General features: G+C 35.0%; 1 protein-coding gene across 4 annotated transcripts in view; it reads right to left on the reverse strand.

Annotated features, from left to right (window-relative positions):
* Positions 1-2,082: 2,082 nt before the first annotated feature.
* MYLK4 (myosin light chain kinase family member 4) overlaps positions 2,083-27,552 on the reverse strand; it is a 152,843-nt gene continuing 127,373 nt past the window's right edge. For all 4 annotated transcript variants that reach the window (XM_051970791.1, XM_051970789.1, XM_051970790.1 and 1 more), the window contains 10 exons: positions 27,320-27,425; positions 26,299-26,392; positions 26,064-26,173; positions 22,807-22,948; positions 19,509-19,579; positions 17,464-17,592; positions 11,367-11,519; positions 10,428-10,506; positions 7,584-7,659; positions 2,083-4,562 (listed from right to left, as the gene is read on the reverse strand). In XM_051970791.1, the coding sequence (XP_051826751.1) occupies positions 7,627-7,659; positions 10,428-10,506; positions 11,367-11,519; positions 17,464-17,592; positions 19,509-19,579; positions 22,807-22,948; positions 26,064-26,173; positions 26,299-26,392; positions 27,320-27,425 (917 nt within the window). In that variant the 3' untranslated portion in view covers positions 2,083-4,562; positions 7,584-7,626. The remainder of the gene's footprint in view (positions 4,563-7,583; positions 7,660-10,427; positions 10,507-11,366; positions 11,520-17,463; positions 17,593-19,508; positions 19,580-22,806; positions 22,949-26,063; positions 26,174-26,298; positions 26,393-27,319; positions 27,426-27,552) is intronic.

Consider the following 27,552-nt stretch of genomic DNA (forward strand, 5'->3'; position numbering starts at 1 on the left):
TTCTCAGAAAGAATTCTAAAGCATTCCTCTAAGGCAGGGTTTTTTAAACCTGGAATCCATTAGTTTTTGTTAATATTTTGCAATAATTGGTTTTCTTTATGATCCTGTGTATTTTATGCACTTAAAGACATTATTTTGAGAAAAGTTTACCCTGATTTAAGATATGAATAGATCTAGATGTTATTCTACAAGAAGTTGAATCTGTAGAATCCAGAATGGACCTACTACTTGAGTCAGTGACAATGGGAGTTGGAGGAAGAAAAGCTTAGCCTAGAGTAAGCAGTCCCAAAACCTTTGACAGAACACTAATGATAACACAGAGCTGAGCATAAGTACATTTTTGTTAGATATAAATCTTTTCTAGAAAATAAGACATTAGAAATTTCTTTTCTTTTTGAATAATGTCTAATTCTGATAGTTTCTCTTTTAACTTCCATTATGGCTAGGGTTCTTGCAAATGGAATTGGCCTTCCAAGTTTTTTGAGTAGAGATCTCCAAACCAAGAAAACATCCTACCACTAATGGGTTGGTTACCTGAATGCTTTTTCCATGGATATCTCTGAGTTCACATTAGTTGTAATTAATTAAAACATGTCCCACTTATCAGGGTTCCTAAAATGAATACAGCTAATCCATCAGCCACAAGATAAATAAAATATCTTTGTTCTAGTTTGACATATAATAATCACTTATGTATTTTTAAGTCAACACAAAAAAAAAAACCACTTTGATCTGACAGTCTATTTTTAAAACCTAGAAGTACATGTAACATAAGCAATCTTTACATAGCTTTTTCAATATGTCAGTTCTGAAAACAACACCACTAGTTGACATGAAAGCTCTGATGTCACCACTGTGGGGGCCATTATTGATTGTGGCTATATAAATGTGCTTACACAGCATATTTGCTTTCAGGTGGTTTAACATTATTTTTTATTCTTTCATTTGCAATGACTGAGCTTCATGGAAGGTAAAACCAGCCATCAAAAAACTACATACCCAAAGCAAATTTCATTAATCTGAGCTCAAACTAGAAGGCACAAGTAGAAGCTATAAGGAGATACAATATCTCTTACTCTAGAAAACAAGCTACAAAAGTATATGCAAAAGCACAATCCTTAACGTAAAGACATATCACCTTTATCAACCTGACTGAAGTTCCTAGGAGATGAGAAAATAATTCAATTGTAGAGAAATAATTTCCCATCAAGTTTTGATGTTTTTATAATAAATCTGGACATGAGTTAAAAGAATAAATTTCAGGAAGGGATTAAAAAGTAGAAGTGACTGAGATTTGGCACAAAGGAAAATGAGGATAAAGGATAGAAAATAAAGGATGGGTTAAGAGAACAAAAGGTAGAGTAATGTGTAATGAGAACTAGGATGCAGTAGGCTCAAAATTTCCATAGTACCTTGTAACAGAGAAGACAGAATTGGGTAAGAATCCATATTTGGGGAACAAAACAAGAAAAAAATATATCTTTGTAAGATAAACAAGATGTAGTCACATGAACACATGTTATTCTCTCTAAATTACATTTGCATCAGTGTGCTAGATTATATACACATATACATAGATGCAGAATTATCTTCTGTTAGTGTTGAGGAGGGGGAAATGAAGTCAACACCAAGTTAGATAATGAATCATTAACAATAAATGCGAAAATATATACAGTAGCATAGCAGGCCAGAATTACAAAGTTAGCTCAGGTGGAAAGCTAATGAAGAACTACTTATATAGCAATCATAGGACTATGAGTTATCTTCCTGTGTACAGATTCTGGATAAATTTTAGGGTCTTATAACTATAAATGTGTACACTCTTACCTAACTCCATTGCAAGATACATCTTCCCTATGTTTGAGAATGCAGCATCAAGATTCAACTTTAACTGTCTGCCAAAGTTATTAGAGATGTCCAATAGAAAAGCATAATGAAATTATACATATACATATATATACATATATAGATATATATATGTATGTGTATATATATATCTATATCTATATATGTATATATATAAAGAACTCTGAAAACTTTAAAGCACAATATAAAAAAGTAAGGGAAACTTAGGAAGAACAATAAGACTTAAATCTTTTATTCAAAGAAAAATCATATCCCCTTGGAAAATTGATCACAATGATTATGTTCATATATAATCTACTGTGAGGCTTAGGTCCTTGCTTATATTTGGCCTGACTCATCTGCTTTCCAGCCCTTCTTCCCCATACATATTCCTGACCTGCTGAAACAAGAGAACATTAAAAAATAAGAACTTATAGTGGGATCAGCCCCACAAAACTACAAAGTTATGTAATATAATTCCAAACAATTATATAACATTCCTTTATAAACTTAGACTGAAATAATTAACTCTGCAAAGCTAACACTTCCAAATATCCCTATTAAAAGCACTCAGCTAGTGTTGGGGCACTTTCTCACCCAAGTGTAGTTCTTAAAACAAAAATCTAAACAAAATACATTTCCAAAATAGACTCATTTCTAAACACCAAAGTACTCCACACTCAGGAATCATTTCGGATCATCATTGATGAATTTCACACCCTTAGTTTGGTCTGGGGCATCTCAAATTCAGGCTAGAATCTAGCGAAATGGACCTGATAAAGTGGATCAAAATTGGAGCTACATCCAGCCAGGCAAGAAAATATCGGGGTAGATTTTCCTTGCTCCATAGTAGAACACACTGTTCCATAAGGGGCTTAAAATCAGACCCTTGTGTCCTATTTAGCATTTGAATGAATGCCAGGACCCTGTGGTATAAGTGATTATTCATGCATGCATTGGCTTATAACTTTCCAAATCCACTGCATATCATCAGCTAAAGATAGCCTAGTAATATAAGACTTCAAGCATACAGTTGCTTTCTCTTTTTTCCCATAAGGAAACCAAACTAAACATTGTAAGCATAGTCACATAAAAACAGGAGGGGAAATCAAGACTGGAACAAAAATGAATAGGCCAAAGGAAAAAGAGGAGAGAAGTTTGATGGCAAGAACTTTTGAGAAAAGAGGCAGTTTCATGCCCGGCTTTCCCAATACCTTTCCATAGGACCTTGGCCAAATTCCATAATCTTAATTGCCTATAGTTCCCACAAACCTGTAAAATAGGAATAAGCATTTTATACATATTTCTTTCTTGAAGCCATATTGGAAGTATTCGCCAATTGGACATTGGAAATGTGAGGAATATGTCAAGAACATTTGATCAGTCTTCACTTCTATTTACCAAATCATCCATAAAACAGTCCCCTTCAATATTAAAGAAAGAGCAGAGACCCAAAACAAAGACATTATTGTAAGTGATCACAGCAAAACAACTATTTGAAAACAGGTACCTGGAGAAAGTAAATGAAAAAGTGTGCATTTGCTACAGAATTTGGAAAGTGATATAGAATTTGGAAAACATTTTTCATTTAAAAAATATTTCATGTTTTTCTTTTTTTAAAGACTGTGGTAGTTTTGCTTTTTTTTCTCCTAAAAGTATAGTTTGTATGCAAAATAGTTTATTAGTCACAGGTATTTCCTTTATTCAATCTAATGAAATAGCTTAATAGATCATGGAATAAACTTTTCTAACTGGGAAATTTGTCTTTCTTGTACACAGAAGAACTTAATAAATGCTTAATCCTCATTTGTTAACAAGTGAATGTATTGATTTTCCTTACTTTAAAGTTATAAATTCAGTTTCATGTGTGACTTGTCATAACTAAAGTTTATTCAGACATTGTACTTAGTACCCCAAATCACTTAGGACTAGAAGCAACTCCTTCCTTTTCCAAGGAGAGTTTGCCTGCTTGCTATGAATTTGGATATAGTCATTCACTGATGATTTCAGAACTCTAACAAAATTAGAACAAAGTTTGAAATCCAGGGGGTTAAGAGATCCTGTCTTTGACAGCTTTCCCCAACTGTTTCAATTAGTAACAATCATTGGCTTGTATACTGCCAGTACACAAAGTTTTTCCCTGTTTTATCATGAATGAATTATAATAATCATGAAAATAATTCAGTTGTAACATAAGCCAAAGTAGTAAGTTTCTTGCACATACTATATTATACAAAAAAATTTTTGCCACAAAATCTCCATGATGTAATTCTCATAGCTTAAAACTTACAAGTAGTTTTCCTCCTCCACTTCAAACACAATTTCAGGTTTGAAAATTTCACATCACTTCCATCTCTAGTCCACCTGCCTAACTGAGCAACAACTAACATTACGGTAAGCTCCATCTATAGAGAAAGCAAAAGGCAGCAGAAAAAATTGTCTTCCCAAAGTAAACTACTATAACCATCTCAGACATAAGGTAAAGGATGTGGGGTTCTGGTATTTACACCTCCTTGGGAACAACAGCTGTTGGTTTCCTCTTCTGGGAGCTTCCTAACTTAAATGTTTTTTTTCTTTTTAAAGCAGCTCAGTAATACAGTTAAAGAGGTGGAGTAACTTCATTTGGTAAATGCCTCCAGTCATTGCTGGGGTCAAAACATCAGAACTGCTGATTTTTCCAAAATGTCCTCAAAAGGGCAGCAACCACAGCAGTTTTCCTGCAAAGGAAACAAAATAAGGATCTTATTGATTCAGCAGTACTTTTAAAAACTAATAATTACCTGGTTATACCTTCCCCTATCCAGGAAAACACACACACGTATATAAGTGGGAATAGATATGTATATAAATATAATACACACACACACACACACACACACACACATACATATACACATATATTTGTTGTTCAGCCATTTCTGTTATGCCCTATTCTTTGTGATCCCATTGGGGGTTTTCTTGACAAAGATACTGAAGTAGTTTCCTTTGTTATTTCCTTCATCTCATTTTACAGATGAGGAAACTGAGGTGAACAGAATTATGTGATTTTCCCAGATTCACACAGCTAATAAGTGTGAGGCCAGATTTGAATTCAGATTTGAATTTCCTGACTCCAAGTCCTCTATTCAATGTATCATCTAGCTGCCCCATAAGAAACCTCTTGCCAAATACCACTGTTTACAATGTTTAAAAAAAAAATTGCAAAACAGACTCTTTATTTAATGTGAATTGGGGAAAGGGACAAATGTTTGCAGGCTGCCCATTAATTTCATTTTTTGTTATTCATACCCTGGGGATCAAATGCAGGATGGCCATCATGCATGGGAGAGTTTCCACTGGTTTATGCAGTCATATCAAAGACTGAACAAGCCAGATCTCAACCATCTCCTTTGTAAAATGATTATGGCTCTAGAGCAATATTCTCATAAATGGGTCAAGAACTGAAACTGGATAGAAGAAAGAACAAGAACTGAAAAGTTGTAAGGTTGATTTTCATGGTATTTCCTTCTAAACATCAAATTGTTTCTAACAAAGAGTAAATTTATAACTTACAACATGGATTTTAAGTCATATTCATTTGGCTTTTAAAAATCTTTTATTTTTTCCACTGAAATAGCTATTTGTCACCAAATTTTAAGAATCAATATTATCTTAGGGTTGTACAATCTTGACACTGTTGAATGGTAATATGGAGCTTTCTCTTTTTTCTTTTATCTGAACCAAAGTTGCTTCAAGCATTAGTACTTTGAATTTGTATTTATTTTACACACATACATAGTCCACCAACAATTAAAAAAATACAAACAGATTAAATCTTGAGCCATATACCTCTTTGATTCTTCATGGTCAACTAATGGCTTGGAAAAATTGCTATATGTTTCTATTTAGTGCTTACAGTAGCAACAAAGCTACCAACCACAATATACCAGAAAGGTACAAAATGTCTCCTGCCAGGATTGTGGTGGGGGCTTATTTGATTTTCTATGGTACAGTGTGATTTTTGGGAACCCAGGAAAAATGGGTGGCTAGTACAAATGACCAGGGTAAAAGAGGAATGTATTAAAACCTCAAAATAATATCTTATTCCAAAAACAAATTGAAAATAAATCTAACCATAGAACTCAATACTTCATTTTAAATCAGTCCAAATGCTTAACCCTATCCCATAGCAGGCATCCCATTGGAGTTGAACTTGATTTCAAGAAAGTTGGCTTTCATATTCCCCCCCACCTTTCTCCATTCCCTACATAACCAGCCCTTGGTAACTGGCTCTTCTTAGAATCTAACCTCACTTTCGCCCACTGATCTAGTTCCCACAGTGCTTCAAAGGTAGCACCCTTCTTTATGGTGGGAAGGTGGTTTGCGGTGAACCCTCAGGGTTTGTGACAACTAGGAATGGATGGTTTTTAACCAGCTGAGAAAATGTTTCTGCAATAAAAGGTGAGAGAAGAAAAGGACAAAGGAACATGTCCAGTGTGATATAGCCCTAAACTATGAGGATGAGGATGAGTGTACAAAATCTGAAAAGAACATAAATTCAAGTAAAGAGGGGAAAGAAAAGATAATCCAGTCTCTTTGGTCTGCTCTGTATAAAATAAAAATAAGCCCCCCTTTTTTTCCCTAATTTTCTAACATTTAATGTCTTCAGAAAATTCAATTCAACCATTCTAAATCCTCTTTTACTTTCCTTTTGGCCCATAAGCCATTGATTACTAAATAAAAAGTCAATATGTATACAGCAAAATATTCATAGTAGAATTTCTTATGGTAGCAAACTAAACAAAATAAAATAAAATTTAAAAACCAAAAAACTAGAAACAAAATAAGTGCCCATATATTGGGGATTGACCGAAGAAATGGTTGCTTTAATGCCAGTGGCTATAACTGTGCTTTAAGAATCAAAGAGGACTTCAAGAAATGTATAAATTGACTGAGTGAAGAAGACCAGGGAACAATAATCATATGACTATAATAGGTGAAAAAAACACTAAATCAAAACCCAACATTGAATAATTGGGATGAGCAATCTTGGCCTTGGAGAACAAGTGATGAATTGTTGTATTCTCCTTTCAGGAAAATTGTTAGTGTTTCAGGGATTATGAGCATGGAAATTTGCATAAACTGTGAGAGAGAGTCACCATATTAGTTCCTTTTACTTATATGTATCTTGATTAGGAGAGGATCCATTCAGTGCATTGAGTGCATTTATGTAAAATAAATGTCTGATATAAATGTAAAAGTCATCAATCAAATTTATTATTTCAAAAAACCAAAATAAAAAGAGAGGAAGGAAAAACACAGTTAAACATCAATTTTACTCTTTCACTCAATAGTTATTAAAAAATACTGTATATTCAACTCATGGTATACAAAAACAACAATAAATAACACAAAAGCTCCTTTTTAGATTCTTTTCTAAGCCTTCTCTTTTCCAAGATAAATTAAGCTAGCTCTTTAGTATGTAAGTTTCTAGAGGACAGGATTGTTTTCTATTTTAATTTTCAAATATCAAAAACATTTTCATTTTTGTCTTTGCATTCTTGGTACTGAATATAGTACTTTGCATAGAGCAAAAGCCAAATAAATATTTGGTGACTGGACTGGTTCAATCCAATTCAAATTCAAAGATATTTTTCAATGAGTACAGGAAAGTTCTCACTTTCATATAAATGAGACAATTTTCTCGGATATTTTCCCTTGTTATATAAAAGGAGAAAACTGGAGGGACCCAGACAAACCTTCCATGTTGGAACACTCTTCAGCAGGGTCCTGGGTGACCAGTTACTGAGCTTCAGAACTTCGGTTCTTCTTTTTCTAGGAAAGTCACAAGATATTTTGAAAGACATTAGAGCTCTGGTTTAACTTCTCACTTGTAATATGAACAAATTTTCAAGTTATTTGCTATAAGGTAGAAATGGGGTATCTCTCCCTTCTTGAAATCCACGGGCTTTATGCCATCCCCTCCTCCATAAAGCCTTTCCTTATTTCCTTAATCAAAAATGACCTTGCACATGGCATTTTGTTCTATAATTCTTTAATTAATTTAGATGGTATTATTTTGCCTATGCCTTTCCCTCTTAATAAAATAAAGAACCATGAGTTTATGAGTCATGTTTTCTACTGCAGAGTAGGTATTTAACATTTATTGAACATTCTACCATGCTTCTATAGCTTCTTTTGTTCTATTTTGTTTTATAGTTAGAGTGTCACAAAAATCTTAGTGCAATTTTAAGCTATCAATGTTTTTTAAAGATTAAAACAGAAGTAAAATTTTTGGAACATGTTATACTTTGCAGATACCAGTGTATCACTTGGGCTAATAGTATATCAAATACTAATGTGTCACTGCATTTTTCATTCTTCATCCCCTTGGTTTTTCCTCTGTGGATTGCTAAACTAATCTTTTTTTTGAACAACTGAGGATGTTATCTGAACTGGCCTGTTGTGTTCTGAGACTAAAAAGTAATACTAAGCACCTAAGAAATCCTTCATTTATTTGTGTTTTGACAGAATTACCAACCAGCTCAAATACCTTTGGCAAGCATATGTTTCCCTGTTGTGTGCATTACAGAGGTAACAGTTCAAATGCAGTTTCAAGACACTCACTATCTGTGTAATCCTGGACAAATCACTCTGTCCCTATCTACCTCAGTTTCCCCTTCTATAAAACCAGGAATAACAATAGTAACCACATCCCAGAATTGTTATAAGGATGAGATTGGATCTCTAAAGCACTTTGTAAGCCTTAAAGGATTATGAGAATGTTTACTATTTTTGCTATTGTTGATTTTTGATACTCAGTTGATTGTTGAAAAAATGCCTTTTTATATTTATCAAAGAACTTGATAAGATCTTAATATATTCTTGGAATACTTTTTTTTAAAGATATCTTTTAAGATTGTATTTACTCTACTAGATAGAGGTATACTACTAGCTAAATGGCATGCCAGAAAATTAGGCCAGAATTCAAATCTGAACTCAGACACTTACCAGCTATGTGACCATAGATAAGTAACTTAATCTCTATTTGTTTTAGTTTCCTCAACTGTAAAATGGGGATAATAATAGCACCTGTCTTCCAATGTTGCTGTAAGGATAAAATGAGATAATATTTATGAGGTACTAAGTATAGTGTCTGGTGCATAGTAGGCTCTGAATAAATGCTAATTTCCCTCCTTCCTACTAAATCAAATTATGTATTGAAAATTTTTAAAGCAATAAATGCAGGGTGAGGTTGGATACTATAAAGTTTACAGTTAATTATGTGACTCTGAAACTGTAGTATGCTATAAAAATTATATGCAAAAAATTTACCTATTTGTCATCTTTATTACAAATAACCTAAACATATGCATAAATTATTATCAAAGATTTTCCAGAGAAGTAGCTTATTGGTAATGCCACATGTAATCATTTGCATTCCTTTGATATTTTACTTCTAAGGCCCCTCCAGCTTTTAATATTCTTATAGATACCTTAAAAACCAATCACTCACATGCAATTGAGAGGAAAAATAAAATATTATAACAATTTTTAAAACTATCATTCAGTAGCTTTAAAATTATATCTCCTTCAAGACAAAATTTTATACATTATTTGGTCATCTAGTCTTCCTAACTTTGTAAGTTGCTTATCTACTTCCTCACATCACACACTGGATCAACGAAATGATTGATAACAAATGCAGAAGTTCCACTATTAGCCATCCAAATTGGCCTTGCTGCTAATCACCAAACTTGAGACACCATTTCTCCCAAATATGCCTTTGTTTTCTATGCTTTTAATGTATCCCCTTTTGCCCCCCCTTAGAACTCTCCCACCTTCCCTTTATCCTCCCAACTGCTACTGCCTTCTCCCCTTAATTTAAATGCCTTCTACCTACTTCACATATATCTTGTATGTAACTAGTTATTTAAATGTTCTCTCCCTCATTAGAACATTTTTTACTTTCTTGGTATCCTCAGAACTTAGCACAGTGCTTTAAACATTATTGGTATTTTTAAAAATCCCTTTTCACTGAATGGAAAATTAAAGTTCTTTTCCAGTGATATCTTACCAAAATCCCTCCCTGATTCTCCCAATCACTATGGCTTTTTCCCTTTTTAATTTGTACCTCCTAATCAATGTAAGTGACCTAAGACAAAAATGAAGTTTTTTTCATTTTTTGTATGTTAATTCCCAATATTAACAGAGGCAGAGTTGGGCTTTGAAAATGTCTACTGTATAAAATAGAAAAATCCTTTTTCTGGTCGTGGGTCCACCATTTATTAGCTGTATGATTTAAGTCATAATTCACATTGGGTCTCAGTTTCCTCCTGAATAAAATGATAGAGATGAACAAGATGAAATCTAAGATTCAGAATAGCTCTAAAGTTCCACGAATCTGAAACTATCATGTGCTCAAGAATTCTAAGTTAAAAAAAAAAGTTTTAAACCATTTGCATTCAACTTAGAATCTGAAGGCTAATATGACACATAGCAATGGAAAGAACTTCAAAACAGCTGCATGAGTTTCTAACATCTGGTCAGCACAGTAAAGAAAAAGTTTTTTTTTAATTGCAAAAAAAAATAAAGTTGGCAACCTGTGAGCTGAGTCTGCGATGAAGATTATGATCTGACAACCAAGGATGCTTCAAGGCTTCACTTGCACTTATTCTCCAGCTAAAAGAGAAAATAATAGTTTTGTTAAGTAAATAAGGCAGGTCAGCCTTGGAATTCTATAAGGCTCCTGAAGGAGAGATGGCATTCCCTATCTGAGCACTCCCTGGAAAACAGTAACAAGTAACAGAAATATCATGAATTTATATTGTCTCTTTACTCTCAATATAACAAATAGTTCCTCCTATTACTTGACTTATATTTATTTATCCTCTTCCTGCAAAATAGGCAACCATAGGCAAAACCAGTGCTGCTCAATATTGATATGAGGGGATAAATGAATCCTACAGCAAGGGATGGAACAAAGAATCTCCATTTCTGGAGAACTTTTAGAAGGAATTAAAAATACCTACCCTGAATAGTTTAAATGTAGAGCTCCCTGATTTTCCTTTAATTTTCTTATCTGTATAACTATGCTAAACATCCAATTCCCATTTCACCTTGCTCCATCCCATCCCCACTAAAATATAACCTCTTTGAGAGGCTGTATCATTTGCTTCCTTTTATTCCCAGTGCTAATCCAGGGAAAATCAAGTCCCCTAGCACTTCTATGCCTCTAAAAGTCAACTCCTTTTAATCCAGCTTCATTCTTTTTTGTTCTCTTCAGTATGAACTAACGATTATTTAATATAATAACATACAGAAGGCTTATCATTTAAGTACTTGGTTAAAGTATTTCTTGGCAAACATAGGACTGGAGCAAAAGATGACAATAATGTTCTATCTATAAAGCCATACCAAAATTGTAAATTGTGCTAAAATAATTTGGTATTATTAGGCTGAGAGTTCCCAAGGATTCCCAACCATTCCATGGTATATTGGCCACCAATGCAGGTCAAAGTTATGGAATTTATCACAATTACCTCTTATCCTTAATCAGAAGCTTAGAGATGAATTCTTTGCCCTCTTCAGATGTGTCTTGGAATTCTTCTTCTTCCAAGTCCCACCTACAAGCTAAAATGTTGCTTAGTGTCTCAGCATCATTATCACCCAGAAAAGGAGACAATCCACTGAGCCTGAAAGACAAAAATAGAGAAATTTTAGAATGCCTACAGATGTGCTATTTCCCTTGACAATCATGTATAATGGATGGAATGATGGACTTCAAGTCAAGATAGATCTTTGTTTAAGTTCTGCCTCAGACACACTAGATATGACCCTAAATAAATCACTTTTTTGTCCAGGTCTCAGTTTCTCAATCTGTAAAATCAAGGTGTTTCCAGTGCTAAATCTATGATCCTCTGAATTCAATTCAATTCACCGGTCATTAAACATCTGTTTCAAATACTGGGGAAAAGATAAAAACAAAACCATTTTACCCTAGACAGATAGGTAATGCACTCAGGAAAGAGCCCTGGGTCTGGATTCAGGAAGAGATGAAATGTTTTGTTTGTGGAACAGCCATGATGCCAGAGTCACTGGACTGAGGGATATATGTTGTAAGAAGACTGGAAGAATGGTGGAAAGTTAGGTTACGAAGGATTTTAGACAACATTTAGTCTGATTTTTCCTTTGTGTCTTTTGTCTCTTCAATATAATTAAACTTATCTGTGAGTATATTGTATTGCCAAAGGGACTGTGATCTCTTTGAGGTCAAGGCTATTATGTTTTTCTCTTTAATACCCAGCACCCAGTGAAATGTTTTATGCAAAGCAAACATTTAATACTATACTTGGAGATGAAACTTGGTTCTATGTCACATTGCTGACACATAATCTCTCATCATCATCATCATCATTATCCCAAGCTCCTCGAGGACAGAGACTTTTTTTTTGCTCTTTTTGTCCCTGGGACCACGCACAGTACCTGGCACATAATAAGAGCTTGTTAACTTTGGATTAATGGATTTGGATTGGTATAACCTTGAACAAGTTAACTGACTTCTTTGAATTAAGCATTTTTAAAATGGGGATAATCATGCGCTCACTCCTAACTTCAGAGGAACTGTAGGAGGAAAAGGTTTCATGTACCTTAAAATGATAAATAAATGATTGTTGAATTAAATATACGGGTGACATATCAACTGAATGTAATTTTTAAAAAATAACAGTTTGTATTTCCCAAGATGTAAATCCTAAATAGAAAATATCTGATGATTACTGTGGCACAAAGTAAGGGAAAACACCTTCCATGAAAATACCCTTTGGTGTCTTCAGAATTTCAGTTCCCCTGAAACATCTAACCTTGTGACTGGAACATGCAAGTAGACTGACCCACCACTCACTTGTTTTGCAAATGAAAGGTTGGGGCATATTTCAGTTCATCAATAGTGCTCCTGCCTGTCACATGTAATTTTAACATCCTGTTGAAAAAGGTCATCTTTATTTCCATTTTTACTTTGTTCCAGTAGACCTTCCCTCCAAATGAAATTTTCTGCTCTTAAATTTTTTAAGGGCCCACCAGGCAGTCACTGATAGAGGATTTGAATCTGCCAATACTATCTAGAGCTGCATGACCATACAGCTCAGGATCATAAGAAAAGGCCTCCCAAAAGTTAGAAAGAATAAACAGATATAAAACAAATAAACAAAGCAAGCAGCCAATCAGCCAGGAGTATAGATTCCAGGTTATACCCCCTGGTTAGCGTCCTCCTATCATGCTCTTATATAAATTTGGCTTATAAATAACAATTATTTCATTAAAAAGTGGCCAGGAAAGTGTCAAGAGGCCCAAGAAATATCCACATCTTGCCAACTAAGTGCAGAGCAGGTATGCAATAGAAAGGGTGAGACAATATTGATAAAAACTAACTTTGTTCATGCTTCCCTGGGGAAAATTAAACAATCAGTCAGCTAGTATTTATTAAGTACCAACTTATGTGCCAGGCGCTGTACTAAGCACTATGGATATAAAGAAAGGCAAAAATTCAGGTCTTGTCCTCAAGGATCTCACAGTCTAATGAGGGAGATATCATGCAAGCAATTATGTACAAAGAAGATATAAATAGCACAATTTGGGGATGATCTCAGAGAGAAAAGCACTAAAATTAAGGAGTGGGAAGACTTTAGTTGAAACTTGAAAGAAGCCAGGGCAGCATGGAGGCGGAGATGAGATTAGAGAATGAGGATGTATACATTTTCTTTATTGAAATAAAAGGGACAAGGAGACATGTTTTCTCCCTCCTCAAATTACCTAGTGTTTTTATTTATCTGTAGAGTGGTTTTATCCATCCTCCAGTCTCATCTCCTCATTCTCCCTCCCCCAAAGAGAAGCACCTTGAGAGCAGAGACTATTTTTCCCTGGACCAATACTTTGCCTTGAACATTTTTGGACTGGATGTGGGATTTCATGGTGAAGAGATCTTCTAGTGAGGGACTTCCTCTACTAGTGGAGATCATCTCCTCACTTGCCCATGGCAATAAAAGCTTAAATAACTTGTCCAGCTTCTCATAGCCGGTTTAAGGCAGAGCCAATGCTTATATCCAGATCTTCCAGAATCTGAGGCTTGCTTTTTAATCGCCAATGCCCCATGCTGCCTCTTGCATTACTATGTTTTTTAACTGAACTGAGTAGAATTTGCAGTCCAGGAGAGAGTGATTTCAGAAAAAGAGAAGTATCAAATTATGTGTGGAAAGTGTATATAAGAAGGAAATATTTAATTCCCTTATTCACCTAGATCTTCTCTGCCTTTGAGAAGTGTCAAGTATACACTAGGTACTCAAATTATAAGAATAATGTTTCTTATTACTGATGCTCGCATTAAAATGCTCTGACTTCTGAGTCAATCCTCCCTCTCATGTCACCAAGAAATGAGCTACACTAGCATATTCTTAGTTACCTAAATTAATGAGCTAAGGATAAGGCAATGTGTAGGTGTCTGAAACAGAGGAATGCTAAGGAAACTCTGATGACTATTAGCCATGATGACAAAGAATAAAGATTATAACGGAAAAAAATAACCATTTATGTAGTACCTTCCATGCTCCCAGTATCATGCTGAGCACTTAAAAATATTATCTCATTTGATTCTCACAACAACCCTCAAAGGCAGGTGCTGTTATTATACACATTTTACAGTTGAAAAAATGGAAACAAATAGAAGTAAAGTGGCCCAGGGTCACACAACTAGTAAATGTATGAGGCTGGATTTGAACCCAGGTTTAACACTCTGTCACTGCACCACTATTAGAAAAGGGACCTCAGTAATCTTTCATTTGGCCATAGACTCACTTTTACCTCCAAAATAAGAGGGTTGAAATATAAATTATTCAAACCATTTTATAGTTTATTTTGGAGTGGCTTTGATGATGGTGGTGAAATGGAAGCAGAACACAGATTGGGGTGTGAAACTTTAATTTTCATTACATGGTACCTCCAGGCAGTTAGTTACCTTGTCCCTTTGGTAAAGGCAAATACCTTGATTATAGTTTCATATATATTATATGAGACATAATATATTACATATGTCTATGTATGTATATGCACGAATATGTATATATGTACATGCAAATGCAAACATGTACATATATGTGTGGGGGGTTTTGTTTGTTTTTTGCTGGAGGGTCACACAGATTTGAGAAAGTAAGAATCTGGTCAAAATAGATCATACACAGAAAAGGACTTTCTCAGAAAATAGCCTGTGAGCCATTTTCTGTACTCATTTTAGGACTGGGACAAATTTTTCTCAAACCAGCTAATGTCAGAAAACCACAGTCAGATCAGAAGATTTGTTTTAAGGCAACCCCTGAAGCAGAGCCTCAAACAGTATAGACCAAATGTAAGGAATCAGCATCCCAGACAGAAACAGACAGAAACTGTGAGCTGATAGACTGCATAACAAACAATGGCTTCAGACCAGTCACCAACTGAAGGTCACATAGAAAACAGCAAAAGGGCTTAGTCAACCTTGACTGAAGCCACAAATCAAAGAATAACCCTCACATGTTCTGTGTGTGGAAAGTACTTTCCAAATACACCCACACAGAGATAGTAATCGCCCATCAGTGGGGTCATCTCTGAACAGTAAGGTCACCAATACTTCTTTAACAGCAGACTCCTCGTAAACTGTCCCTTTCTAATGAATCAAGCCTGCCTGGGAGTAGGAGAACAAGGGAAGCTAACCTTTTCCAGTGTGTTCACTGAGAAAGAATGAATTTATTGTAGTTGTATATTGGTTCCTAGAAAGTAGCATTTGTTCTCATGTACCTCAAAATTAGTTTGTAATTAAGGATAGAAACCAGAAATGTGATTTCATTCATACAAGGAACCCCTCGATAGAAAATTCCCTCCACAATTCAGATTGTCATCTCCTTTGTGACTTGTCTAGGACAGCTGTCTATGGCATTTCGCCATCTAGCTAGTAGAGGTCAGAGGCAGCTCTTGAACGGGGATCTTTGTGACTTGAAGGACAGTTCTCTGGACCCTATGCTACACTGACTGCATTTTATATATGTAACCAGGGCTTGTCTGCTCATGTCCTGTCCACCTAATATGGAAGTACCTTGAAGTCTTTGGTGCAAGCCCAGATTTGCTAACATGGAGGTCTCTGCATCTCCTAGTGCTGGGTGGCTATAATCTTTTTTGACTGGCTATCTATGCTTTTTAAACTGGAGAGACTGAAAAAGTCTCACTCTTCAGACTCTCTTCTTTTGCTCTTTCTAGTTTCATCTGGAAGGTGAAGATCCCAGTTTATCCACAGCACAAATATCATGAATGAGCTAGAAAGATGGGAAGGACTTCTATGTCTACTCTCTCTCTTTTATCCCAACTTCAAATCAAAGGGCTTGGAGATGTTCATTTCTGTTTTTTATTTGTCCTCAATTCCAGGTGATAATGGCAATAGTCACTGTCCTAGGAATTCAAGCCATGATAGCTTTGAGCCTGGTTTGAAGGTGAGATAGTGTAGCCAGCCCCTGAGAAGCCAGGGTGCCTAGGACTCAAGGGGACTGAGAAAAGAGTTTGGACTTAGAACTGGGATAGGGCCTATAGGAACTGAGCTAAACTCTGAACTAATCTCTTTCCCTTCCTCAGAGATGGAAAATCATGTTTTCTACATATTGAAGGAGCAAATTTACATAATTATGATATGCCCTTTAAAATAAGTATTTCTGTATAAAAGCTAATCTGATTATTTGGAACTAGAGTGTCAAAAATTACCCCTTCCACTTAGAGTAAACATCATTAAAGGGGACTGGAGCCATAGTTAAAGAGCCTACATACCCTTAATCTTTAAGGATACTGGAGAACTCTGAGGGAAAGATGAAATCTAACTTAACTTGATTTTTTTTTCAAGTATCTTCTCAAGGCACCCAATTTTTCACTTTCCTTTGGTGTCTTGTCTTTACCATAGATTGTAAGTTCCTTGAGGGGAAGTATTGTCTTTCTTTTTTTCATATTTGTATTACCAGCACTTAGAACAGTGCCTGGCACATAGTAGATACTTAATAAAGACTGTTTGTCTTTCCAGGCAGTGTGGGTCACAATAGATAGATAGACAGATATATATACATAGATATGTGTGTCATATATGTGTATGTATAGGTGAATATGTATATATACACATGTATATTATATATGCATATATGTGCATGTATTATATAATGTCTTCTGTTTATTTATCTTGTACATGTTATATATATTACTCCAACACACAGAATGTTAGCTCCTTGACGATAGGAAATATTTGGCTTTTTCTTTATATCCCTAATGCTCCTAACATAATATCCTGTACAAGGTATATATTTAATAAAATGCTTGTTGATTAATCTCTGTGGGATCGGATGTAATGTTTTTATATAATTAATTTGTAAAAGACATTAACTTACTATGTGATTTTGTGCCTCAGTTTTCTCCTTTGTAAAATGATGAGTCTCAAACAGGATTTTTTTTAAATCTCCTTTTAGCTCTAACTTTTATGATGTTATCTATTATTGTCCCATCCATCCATCCAGAACAGCAAAATCTATTGCATAGAATGGGGATGAGAACAGTTTTGCAGATTCTGATTTTAGGCCAACTTACAGCATGTAGGCAATCACACCAACACTCCACATATCAGTAGGAAAAGAAACAAAATCATAATTCACAACTTCAGGAGCAAGAAATTCAGGAGTCCCAAAGTTCACTCTCAGTTTTTCTCTGGGTTTATATCTGCAATTGAGAAGAAGAAAGCAATGATATCAGAAATTGTTAAAAAGTTGAGAAAAATATTCACTCTGGTTGCTGTGACTGAAACTAGATATCAAAGGAAAATAACTTTTGCCTCTTTCAAGGGTTTCCATAGAAATTGTGGGAGTTTTAGTACTTATTTTTCATACTATATAATGATAATGACTAGACTTGTGATTTCATAAATTGTAAAGAATTCCCTGGTTAAACAAAAAAAAAAATTTCCCTCTATCAATGTGGGTCAAAACCTTTTCCACAAGAATAGCATAGAGACTTCATTAATGAACTGAAGGACAGGGCCTCATGCTAGTATTGTATCAGACAGATCTTCAACCTAGGAAGGAAAGAAGGAAGGAAGGAAGGAAGGAAGGAAGGAAGGAAGGAAGGAAGGAAGGAAGGAAGGAAGGAAGGAAGGAAGGAAGGAAGGAAGGAAGGAAGGAAGGAAGGAAGGAAGGAAGGCAGACAGAGACAGAGAGACAGAAAGACAGAGAGACAGAGAGACAGAGAAAGAGGTTCTTTCTTTTATTTTTGCATCCCTAATACCTAGGTATTTTAAAAAGTAGGTGTTTAATGTTTGTTAATTGACTTAAACAAAGTATTCCAAAAATCTTAGTGCATATGGCTAAAAACTATAAGACTTTTGAAATACCCTATATGTGACCTAAGATATCATAATAGTACTTCCCTTCCAGGGTTGTTGTGAGGACTAAATGAGATCATATTTGTAAAGTTATTAACATAATCCCTGGCACATACTGGGTACTAAATACTTATTCCCTTCCTATAAAAGATATGCATATGTAATATATAAACACACATACATAAGTTGTGTGTGTGTGTGTGTGTGTGTGTGTGTGTGTGTATACACACATATAGATATCACACTCATACAGGTAGATGGACCTGGAATCAGAAAATAGTTGGTTGTTGTCACTCTTGGTGACCCCATTTGGGTTTTTCTTGGCAAAGATTAACTGGAGTAATTTGTCATTTCCTTCTCCAGTTCATTTTACAAATAAGGAAACTGAGGCAAACAGAGTAAAATGACTTCACTTGGGGTCACACAGCTAATAAGTGTGGGAAGCCAGAACTCAAGAAGAAGAGTATTCCTGACTCCAGGTCCAGTGCTCTATTCACTGTACCACTAAGTTGTCCTGCAATCAAGAAGATGAGTTCAAATCCTACTTGAGATATTTTAGTATCTGTAATTCTGGAAAACCACTGAAACCAGTTTTTCTCTGTTTCTTCATTTATGGAATAAGGAAAATAATAACACCCAATTTCAAAGATTTTTGTGAGGACAAAATGAGATATTTGTGAAGTGCTTTGCAAACTTTAAAGTACTATAAAATGCTAATTATTATTATTCTATGTAAAGTTACACACATACACACATACATACACACAAAATCTCTAGAAGTACTAATACAAGACTGTCAAGTAAGACTTCATTAAGCCTCAAGTAAGGCTCATTAATTTATTGATAAAGATAGATGGTCATTAGAAACATCCAATTTCAAAGAAATAATTAATATGCTAAAATCTGTAAAACTTCCTGTTTCCTTAAGTTTTTTTCACACTCTCTTGAAATCTTATTTATACTATTAATTGGCTTCAGTAGACTCTCTCTTCAGAGAGAATAAAGGTGAATTTTATACCCAAGGCAAAATATCAAACATTTAAATTAGCAAAGCCTAAAATACAGATTCATTATCACAAGATGCTTTGTGTTTTACATTTGAAAATACTTTCAAATGATGGATTTTTCAAATGATTTTTACATATTCAGAGAAGCACAGAACTAAGAATGATTTAAGTGTTTCAAATGATGTATTTAAAAATATTTCAAACCTGAGGAAAGTACTTATGCTATAACAGCTAAGCACACACAGACGTACCTTCTTGCTAATCCAAAATCAATAATTTTAATTTGTTTGGTGTCTCTACTCACACACAGGATGTTTTCAGGCTGCCAGGAGAAAGACATTAGAAAGGATAGCAGTTATCATTCAACTGAATTTTACTTGAACCGTGACTAAATATAGGACAGTGCACAGGATAAGCCTATCAAGGCTTTTGGTCTGGCGCACATTTGTTTTTGTGGGTATTTTCTTCTTTAATTATGTGGCAGTTGAGGTTCTAGGTAGTCTGCCAAGATCGCCTTCTCCTCTTCATGGTTTTGCCATTTAACATAACACATAAGTTCAGACATAGGCCTTCTCTAGGGAAGTAAGGGAAGGGGAATATTACTAAGATGTTTTCTCAAATTTGACATTTAACTTCCAAAATTATTAAATATGATTTCTACCCTAGTTGGGGGAGAATTCTCCTACTACAGACATATGTTTTCAACCTAGTTCTAATAGCTGGATTTCCTTATTAGTCACACTGAAAATGAAAGAAAATTATTATATTCTTTTGATACTACTACAGACTTACCTCCAGTACCCTAAAAGCATATTTATATTATTTTTTATTCTTTTTCACATTTTTGCAATTATGGTCCTAATGCTCACATCCTATAAGTAATAAGTCTTTCTCTTGAAATGTGGAACTAACTCTTATTTCCAGAGTTTCTTCAGTGAAGCAACAAAAAAAGAAATATTAGAAGTAATAGAATGTAGACTTTGTACCATCTTTCATTTCAGCATGACACAATTTGTTCATTAGAATGATCCTCTTAGATTGAAAGAACCCAATCATATAGCCAAGAAAGGATTCCCTAATGCTTTTTCACTAAAATAAAAGTGGAACTCTAAACTTAGCTTAAAATTCCACTGAAGAGCACTAGGGATTCCAGTGGGGGCTTGGAGTCAAATAGACCAAGCTTCTGATACTTCTGCTATAAACTAAACTATGTGAAATTAATAGTCATCTTTGTCTCTTATTTTATCATCTGTCAAATAGTTAGAATGAGGTTAATCCTACCTTTACTCACAGAGTTGTAATAAAGATTGAATAAGAGGATAATAGATATAAAATTGCTTTGAAAATAAAAAAATGAAGGGGCAGCTAGGTGGTGCAGTGGATAGAGCACCAGTCCTGAAGTCAGGAGGACTTGAGTTCAAATCTGATCTCAAACACTTAACACTTCCTAGATGTAAGACTCTGGACAAGTCACTTAACCCCAATTGCTTCAGCAAAAAAAAAAAAAAAAAAAAAGAAAAGGAAAGGAAAAAACCCTTCCAACTGCAATATATTATTGCTAATTAGAAGACTGTGCAGAATTTCTGTTTCAATATTCAAGAATTTCTCTTCCTTGAATTGAAGTTGGGTTCACTGAATTTCAGACCTTTTACTAGAATAAGTCCAAATCACATTGTGTGTAGACATTTAAGCCATTAATTATTTCTACAAATTATCTCTACAGCTGCATGCTCCAATGACTGAAAGACAGCATGCAACAAAGGACTTCCATCCTGGACTTGAGAGTCAGGAAGGCCTGGATTCAAATCTTGCTTCAGATATTCATTAGCTGAGTGACCTTGGGCAAATCACTTAATCATTCATTCTGTGCTTTAGTTTCTTCATCTGAAAAATGAAAGGGTTGGATATGATGGCCTTTAACATTCTTTTCCAACTCTAAATCTAAACTCCTATGTTCAATCATATTGAAAAGTTTTTGAAATACTAAAGAAGACTTTTGCAGGATAACTTTACTTTTTAATATTTTGGAGAACAAAATCATCTGGAGCACTTTTTCAATGTCATTTATGATCTGTAATTGTTTTTTTTCCTTTGTCATTTATTCAAGCCAATTAAGCCCAAGAAGTCCTTGACTAAATAGTTCCCTGACTACATAGTTCGCAGCAAATCCTCAATAGTTAATTGATTATAAACTTCTATTAAGAATCATTAGATCTATAGCTAAATGACTATTTCCAGACCCCTTTAGAGTTCCTTTAGGACTTTCTGTGGAATATTCCTACTGCATTAAGAATTGACAAAACCACATAGAATTATGCTCATTTCCTAAGCAAATGCTCTGAAGTGCTTGTAAAAATCTCTATATACTCTTGGCCCCGTCAAATGCACTAGAAATAGAGATGGACAATGCATGTACATAGAGGAAGTTAGGAGCCAGATTAGAGCAAGAAAAATGAATATAAGAAAACCTATTTAAATGGTTCTGCAAAAATGTATACATTTACTTTCTTTTTTTTTCTTTCTTCCCTCCTTCTTTCCTTTTTCCTTTTCCTTACTTTCCAATCTTATTAAGTACCTCTTATATATACAGCACTATGCTGGAGGATACAAAAATATCACTAGTCCCTGCCTTCATAGAGCATGCATACATATTCAATTGTTTTCGTAGTTATAACACTGCTAGATTTGGCAGCTAAGTAGTACAATGGATAGTTGTTATTCATCGTCTTCTTGGAAAATGAAGGGATGAAGTCATGAAAGAGAGGGAGCGTTTGTCGCTGTTTATTGATTTTAAGTAGTGATTTGCTGATTATAAGTCCAATTCTGAGATTGGAAGTGAAGAGAAAGAAAAGCAAAGTAGAGGAATAAATGCTTCCCTCACCTCTAAAAAGCCCTTCTTGCTCTCTCTGGCAGCCTGACATGAGCCATTCCTCTGCCTCCTCTGCTCTGTTCCCTAGAATTTCTGTAACATGTGCCTAACTATGCAGTTCCCTATCTTTCCAGCATATTACTCAATTTTCTATCATCCCTGGCTATCAGGAACTTGAAAGATCCCTAGAGATTCCTGAAGATTCAGGAGAGTCAACTTGCCTGATTTCAACTAGGAGAACTGATTTGTTTGAAATCCTCCCACACACACATCTGAAAATAATGAAGAGAAAACACTCAGGAGACTGCTAACCATTCCAGCCAGGCCTTTAGTATTCATGACATTGCCATGGGAGCTGCATAAAGGTAGAAACCACGTTGTAGCTGAACTCTGGATTGCCTCCAATACTAAGCCCAAGTTATTTAGCAGGTGCTTAATTCAATTGTGGAATTGTTTGTTGAATTGGACATGGGGGACTCCTAATAATTGGCCCTGAAAGATTAGGACAGCACAAATAAGGGTGGAAAAAAATTCAAGGAGAGAGTTCTTATCTCCTAAGTTAGCTATGATATAAGTAATGTAACTGGGCAAGGCATGATGTCCCATGGGGATACAAATATCTGTTCAGGGCCAGATGGAAAAAGGTTAACAGTTTACATGATACAAAGCACATACTCTACCTTCAGGTCTAAATGAAGGATGTACATCTGATGCATGTGTTTTATCCCCTCACAGATCTGCTTGATGAACAGAATAGTATCCAGTTCAGTTAAATTGCAGTTTTCGTCAATAATTCGATCAAACAGTTCACCTCCATCCACACTATTGAGAGAAACAGCATGAAAATTTTAGGGTGTTTTTTTAAGTATTTTAAGTATTCATTGAATGCATCATAGAATACTGAGTTGTAATTTATATTCCCTAATTACCACAATAGAAAGGCATCAATCACATCCTAGTGGAAAAAAAGCTAGCTAGCTTTTCTATCAGGCAAACTTGAGTTCCAGTTCTATCTTTGCCATATCCTGGCTGTGTAACTCTGGGCTATTGATTAATCTTTCAGTGTCCCCAGAAAACTATCTAGAACTAGTGATGATCTTTACTCGAAAAGGGAATGAAATCTCAATTCCAGACAAAACAAACAAAAAACACACTAGTCCCCTCCTACTCTGCCTCCCACCAAATCTTTGATTGCATTTTATTAATGCCTTTGTAACAACTTTTTTTATGTTGTTTGTTTTCTTTTTTTGTTTTGGAGGTAATTTGGGGTTTAGTGATTTGCCCATGATCACATAGCTAGTAAGTGTTTGAGGCCACATTTGAACTTCGGTCCTCCTGACTCCGGGGCTAATGTTCCTAACATTTTAAACAAATATATTTCAGCTATTCTTGTTTAACTATTCTGCTTTTGCTCCTTTAGCAGCTTGCCTCTTTAGAAAGGAGGTCAAATGAAAGACTTGGTTTTGCACATTTATAACATTAACTTCATGGATGTTAAGACCTGCAGAACGTTTTGGGCAATTAATACAAAACTTAAGTGAGTCTTAATTTATTATGTTCTAAGTATATTATGAATCCAAGAACAGCAACCAGGATAAAACCTGAGGAAAGACTAAGTAGCAGGTGAAAATTAATAGAGAACTGCTTTAAGTAAGTTAGAGAACTATAAAGCAACTAGGTAGTGTGGTAGATAGAATGCTGAACTTGGAGTAGGAAAGTTCTGAGTTCAAATTTGAATTTAGACATTTGCTGTGCTATGCTGGACAGGTCACTCAAACTTTTTGTGCCTCAGTTTTGTCATCTGTAAAATAGGAGCAAAAATAGCATTAGCATTCTAGGGTTCTTGTAAGAATCAAATAAGACAATTTTTGAAAAATGTTCTGCAAATTTTAAAGTGTTATATAAATGTTAGCTAGTGTTATTATTATATTCTGGATTATTATTGAACTGTAAACTGCTTATTATAAGACTGGAAGTTCCTTAAGGGTAGGGACTAAGACATTTTTTCCCTTTTTGCATCTCTACTACCTAGAAGAATGTTATGTACATAGTTTTGAGTTGAATCACAAGTTTATGTTAAGGATGCAACTATTTTCATAAGCAGCAATTCTAAACTCCCAGTGCAAATGTTTCAGGCAGAGTTCATTATTGTTATTAAGGACTGTTCTCATAATGTTTAATCTGGATAACTCCTATTTTTAAAATAATTTAATTTTATTTAATAAATGCTGGAATTAGAGTTCTTTTGTTATTGAAAAATGCCTTTAATTTCAGTGTTTTAAATATTAAGCTCTAAAATTTGATGAGTTTGCTATCAATAGTTACATTCAAGATAATTGACTTATCTGGCTCAAAAATGATATACTGATCAGATATATATGATCTGAGGAAGTAGAATTGTTAAAGTCCTACTCAAGTGTTTAGTCATTAAACATTCACTAAGAGTTTACTATAGAACAAACACTGTGCTAAGCAATGGGATGGGCACGTGGTAAGTGCATAACAAATACTAATGGACTAACTTACTGACTAACCTTCAAACTTCTGAATGGAAGACCAGCATGGGAAACAGTGAGAGGAAAGCTGGGCTTCCCTGGATCAATTTTGCATCCTTGCTGAATATCCTTTCTCTGTGTTGGCTAAGTAAGCCTCCTTTTGATAACTATTAAATGGACAAGTGTTTTATCTGATTCCAATCTGGAACATAAGCTACTACAACATGCTTGGTCTATACCAAGGTGACCTTGGTTCTCAAAATTTGTCAGTAATACCCAAGTTCTGCCAGAATGTATAAAGATCGAAAATCTTTGATTATGACCCTGGCAAGAGATAGTATATCAACTGTCCAAGGACCAGCCAAGGTAATTTCAGAGAGGTCCATCACCACAAATTAATTTTATATATATATATATATATGTGTGTGTGTGTGTGTGTGTGTGTGTGTGTGTGTGTGTGTATGTATGTATGTATGTACTTGGCCATGGTAACTCGAAAATCAGCAGCTAGATGGTGAAGTGAATAGAGTACTGAGCTTTAAGTCAGGAAAACTCACCTTCCTGAGTTCGAACCTGCCCTCAAATTCTAGCTATGTGACCCTGAGCATATCCTTAAATCTTGTTTGCCTCAGTTTCCTCATCTATAAATGATCTGGGGAAGAAAATGGTAAAAAATCCTTCTAGTATCTTTCTCTAGAAAACACCAAATGGAGTCACAAAGAGTTAAACATTGACTGAAATGGCCAAAAAACAAAACTTAAGAATAAGGCAGATAAGGGTGGTGATTTCCATCAGCATATTTAATGTGTAAACTAATAAAATCAAAGAATCTTGGAGTACTAAAATCAGAATAGGATGAGAAAAACACTGAGCCTGGAATTAGTGGACTTCATCTGCAGTCCATCTTTGCAATAGGACTTTATGATCCCATAAATACAAGATCCCATAAGTAACTTATGCAACATAGAACATATAGATCTTTGAAACAACCACAATCAATAAGCAATTATTAAGCACTTATTAGTCCCATTATCATACATGGAAGAATTTATGAACAATTTCTCCAGAAGAGTGGAAAGAATTGGAATTGAGAGAGGAATTCAAATACCTCTTAGCTGTATAACCCTGGAAAAATCACCTCATTTACCTTTCAAAAAAAGTGGAAATAACACTACCCATTTCACAAGGCTACTGTGCAAAAAGCACTTTTCAAACCTTCAACTACTTTGCCAAAGTAAGCAATTATTCATAAGATCTTACAGTTTTCTTAAAAGTCAGCATCAACAACCCACAAATCCTGCAGTCTCTAAAGGGTTACTGAACTACAACAATAACTGTAAAATCTGGTGGAAAATATTATCATTGTGGCAATCTAAGCTTTGAAGGGGAAATGGAAAAGGAAGAAAGATAGGGAAAGTCAACAAGGAAATGAAAACACATACTATTCCATCACCAGGACAATGTCATTCTTGGACTCAAAGGCATCATAGAGCTGGATGAGATTCACGTGGTCCAGCTGGTTCATGACACTGATTTCATTCTTCACTTCATCCTGGAAGGAAGGAAGGAAGGAAGAAAGGAAGGAAAGAAGGAAGAAAGGAAGGACTCTTAGACCCAGGGCTGTTTAAAATGTAGCAAGAATGAGGAGGGGGAAAGTCCGCATTACTCAGTACATACTTTTTCCTTAACCCCTCTGGTCTTAATGATTTTGGCTGCTAATTTCAAGCCTGTGGCTTTTTCTTCACATTTGTGTACTTGGCCAAACCGCCCTCTGGAAAACAAAAATAGCATGAATGACAATGTGATCACACAGGTCTAAACACCAATGGTCAACCCAGAACATGGCAATCGTTTTCCATTAGATGTTTCCATGTGTTCTTAATGAACAAATCAAATGAGTACACTATTATCCTGGTGGTTTCACTTTTGAGGCCATATGGGCAGGCCAGCAGTCCATATCCTGTACCAGATTCCATCCAATTTTAATCTTCTAAATAAATCCAATCATACTGAACATATCTGGATTTAATAGGGATAGCTCTGCCAGCATTCTAATATAATCACTCTTGCATGTGGGCTTGAGCTTAAAATGCAAAAGACTGAGATTTCCAAAGTTATATAAGACTGGGTCGCTTTGATCTCATCTTTAACTTTGCAAAATAAGACACGGTCTGTAACTCAATGAATTCCCAATTCTAAATATTATTTCTCAGTTTGAAAGCCAAAGAATGGGACAGTTTCTAACTAGGTTTGAAACTGGCTTGTTTCAGAGATGAATCAACCTAATTAATGCTGCATTTAGCTACCACAACCCCTTCAACCCAACCTTTCTTAACCAAAAACAAGAGATGGAAAAATTGCTAGAAAATCAGGGTAGAGTAAAAGAGAGAGAAAGAGGGAACATTCACTCTTCATCTGCTGAAATTCCGGATAATTTTGGAGGTAGGTCTGAAGATTTAAGGGATTTTAATAATAGCTCTAGAACTCAGGCAAGTAGTAGCAAAACTGAAAAGCCATGTAAGCCAGACAGATATTATTCCAGTAGACGAGATTTCTCTGGCTCATCTTTTTAAAGTGTTTAATTATATAATATGTTTGGTTACCAATTCTAGGCTGGCATCCACTTAAGAAGATCTAGAGATTTTTCTTCATCAACACATTCTCTGCTGAATAAATTCTTATAACAAGTATTGCTTACCCTCCTAAGATTTCCCTCCTGTTCACAGTATAAAGACTATTGATTGCCATTTGTCTGGCTGTGACAATCCTGTGATCAAACGGAGCAGGAGGAGCAGGAATATCATCTATAAGAGGAAGAAAAAAAAGAGAGAGAATTATCTCTTAAATTCCCAGTTCTTCCAATACTGCCTATTAATATACTTCATGCTGAAATTTTCCTCATTTCATAATCAAATGAACACATGTTTTATT

Source organism: Antechinus flavipes, chromosome 1, assembly GCF_016432865.1.
Source record: "Antechinus flavipes isolate AdamAnt ecotype Samford, QLD, Australia chromosome 1, AdamAnt_v2, whole genome shotgun sequence".
Taxonomy (NCBI): Eukaryota; Metazoa; Chordata; class Mammalia; order Dasyuromorphia; family Dasyuridae; genus Antechinus; species Antechinus flavipes.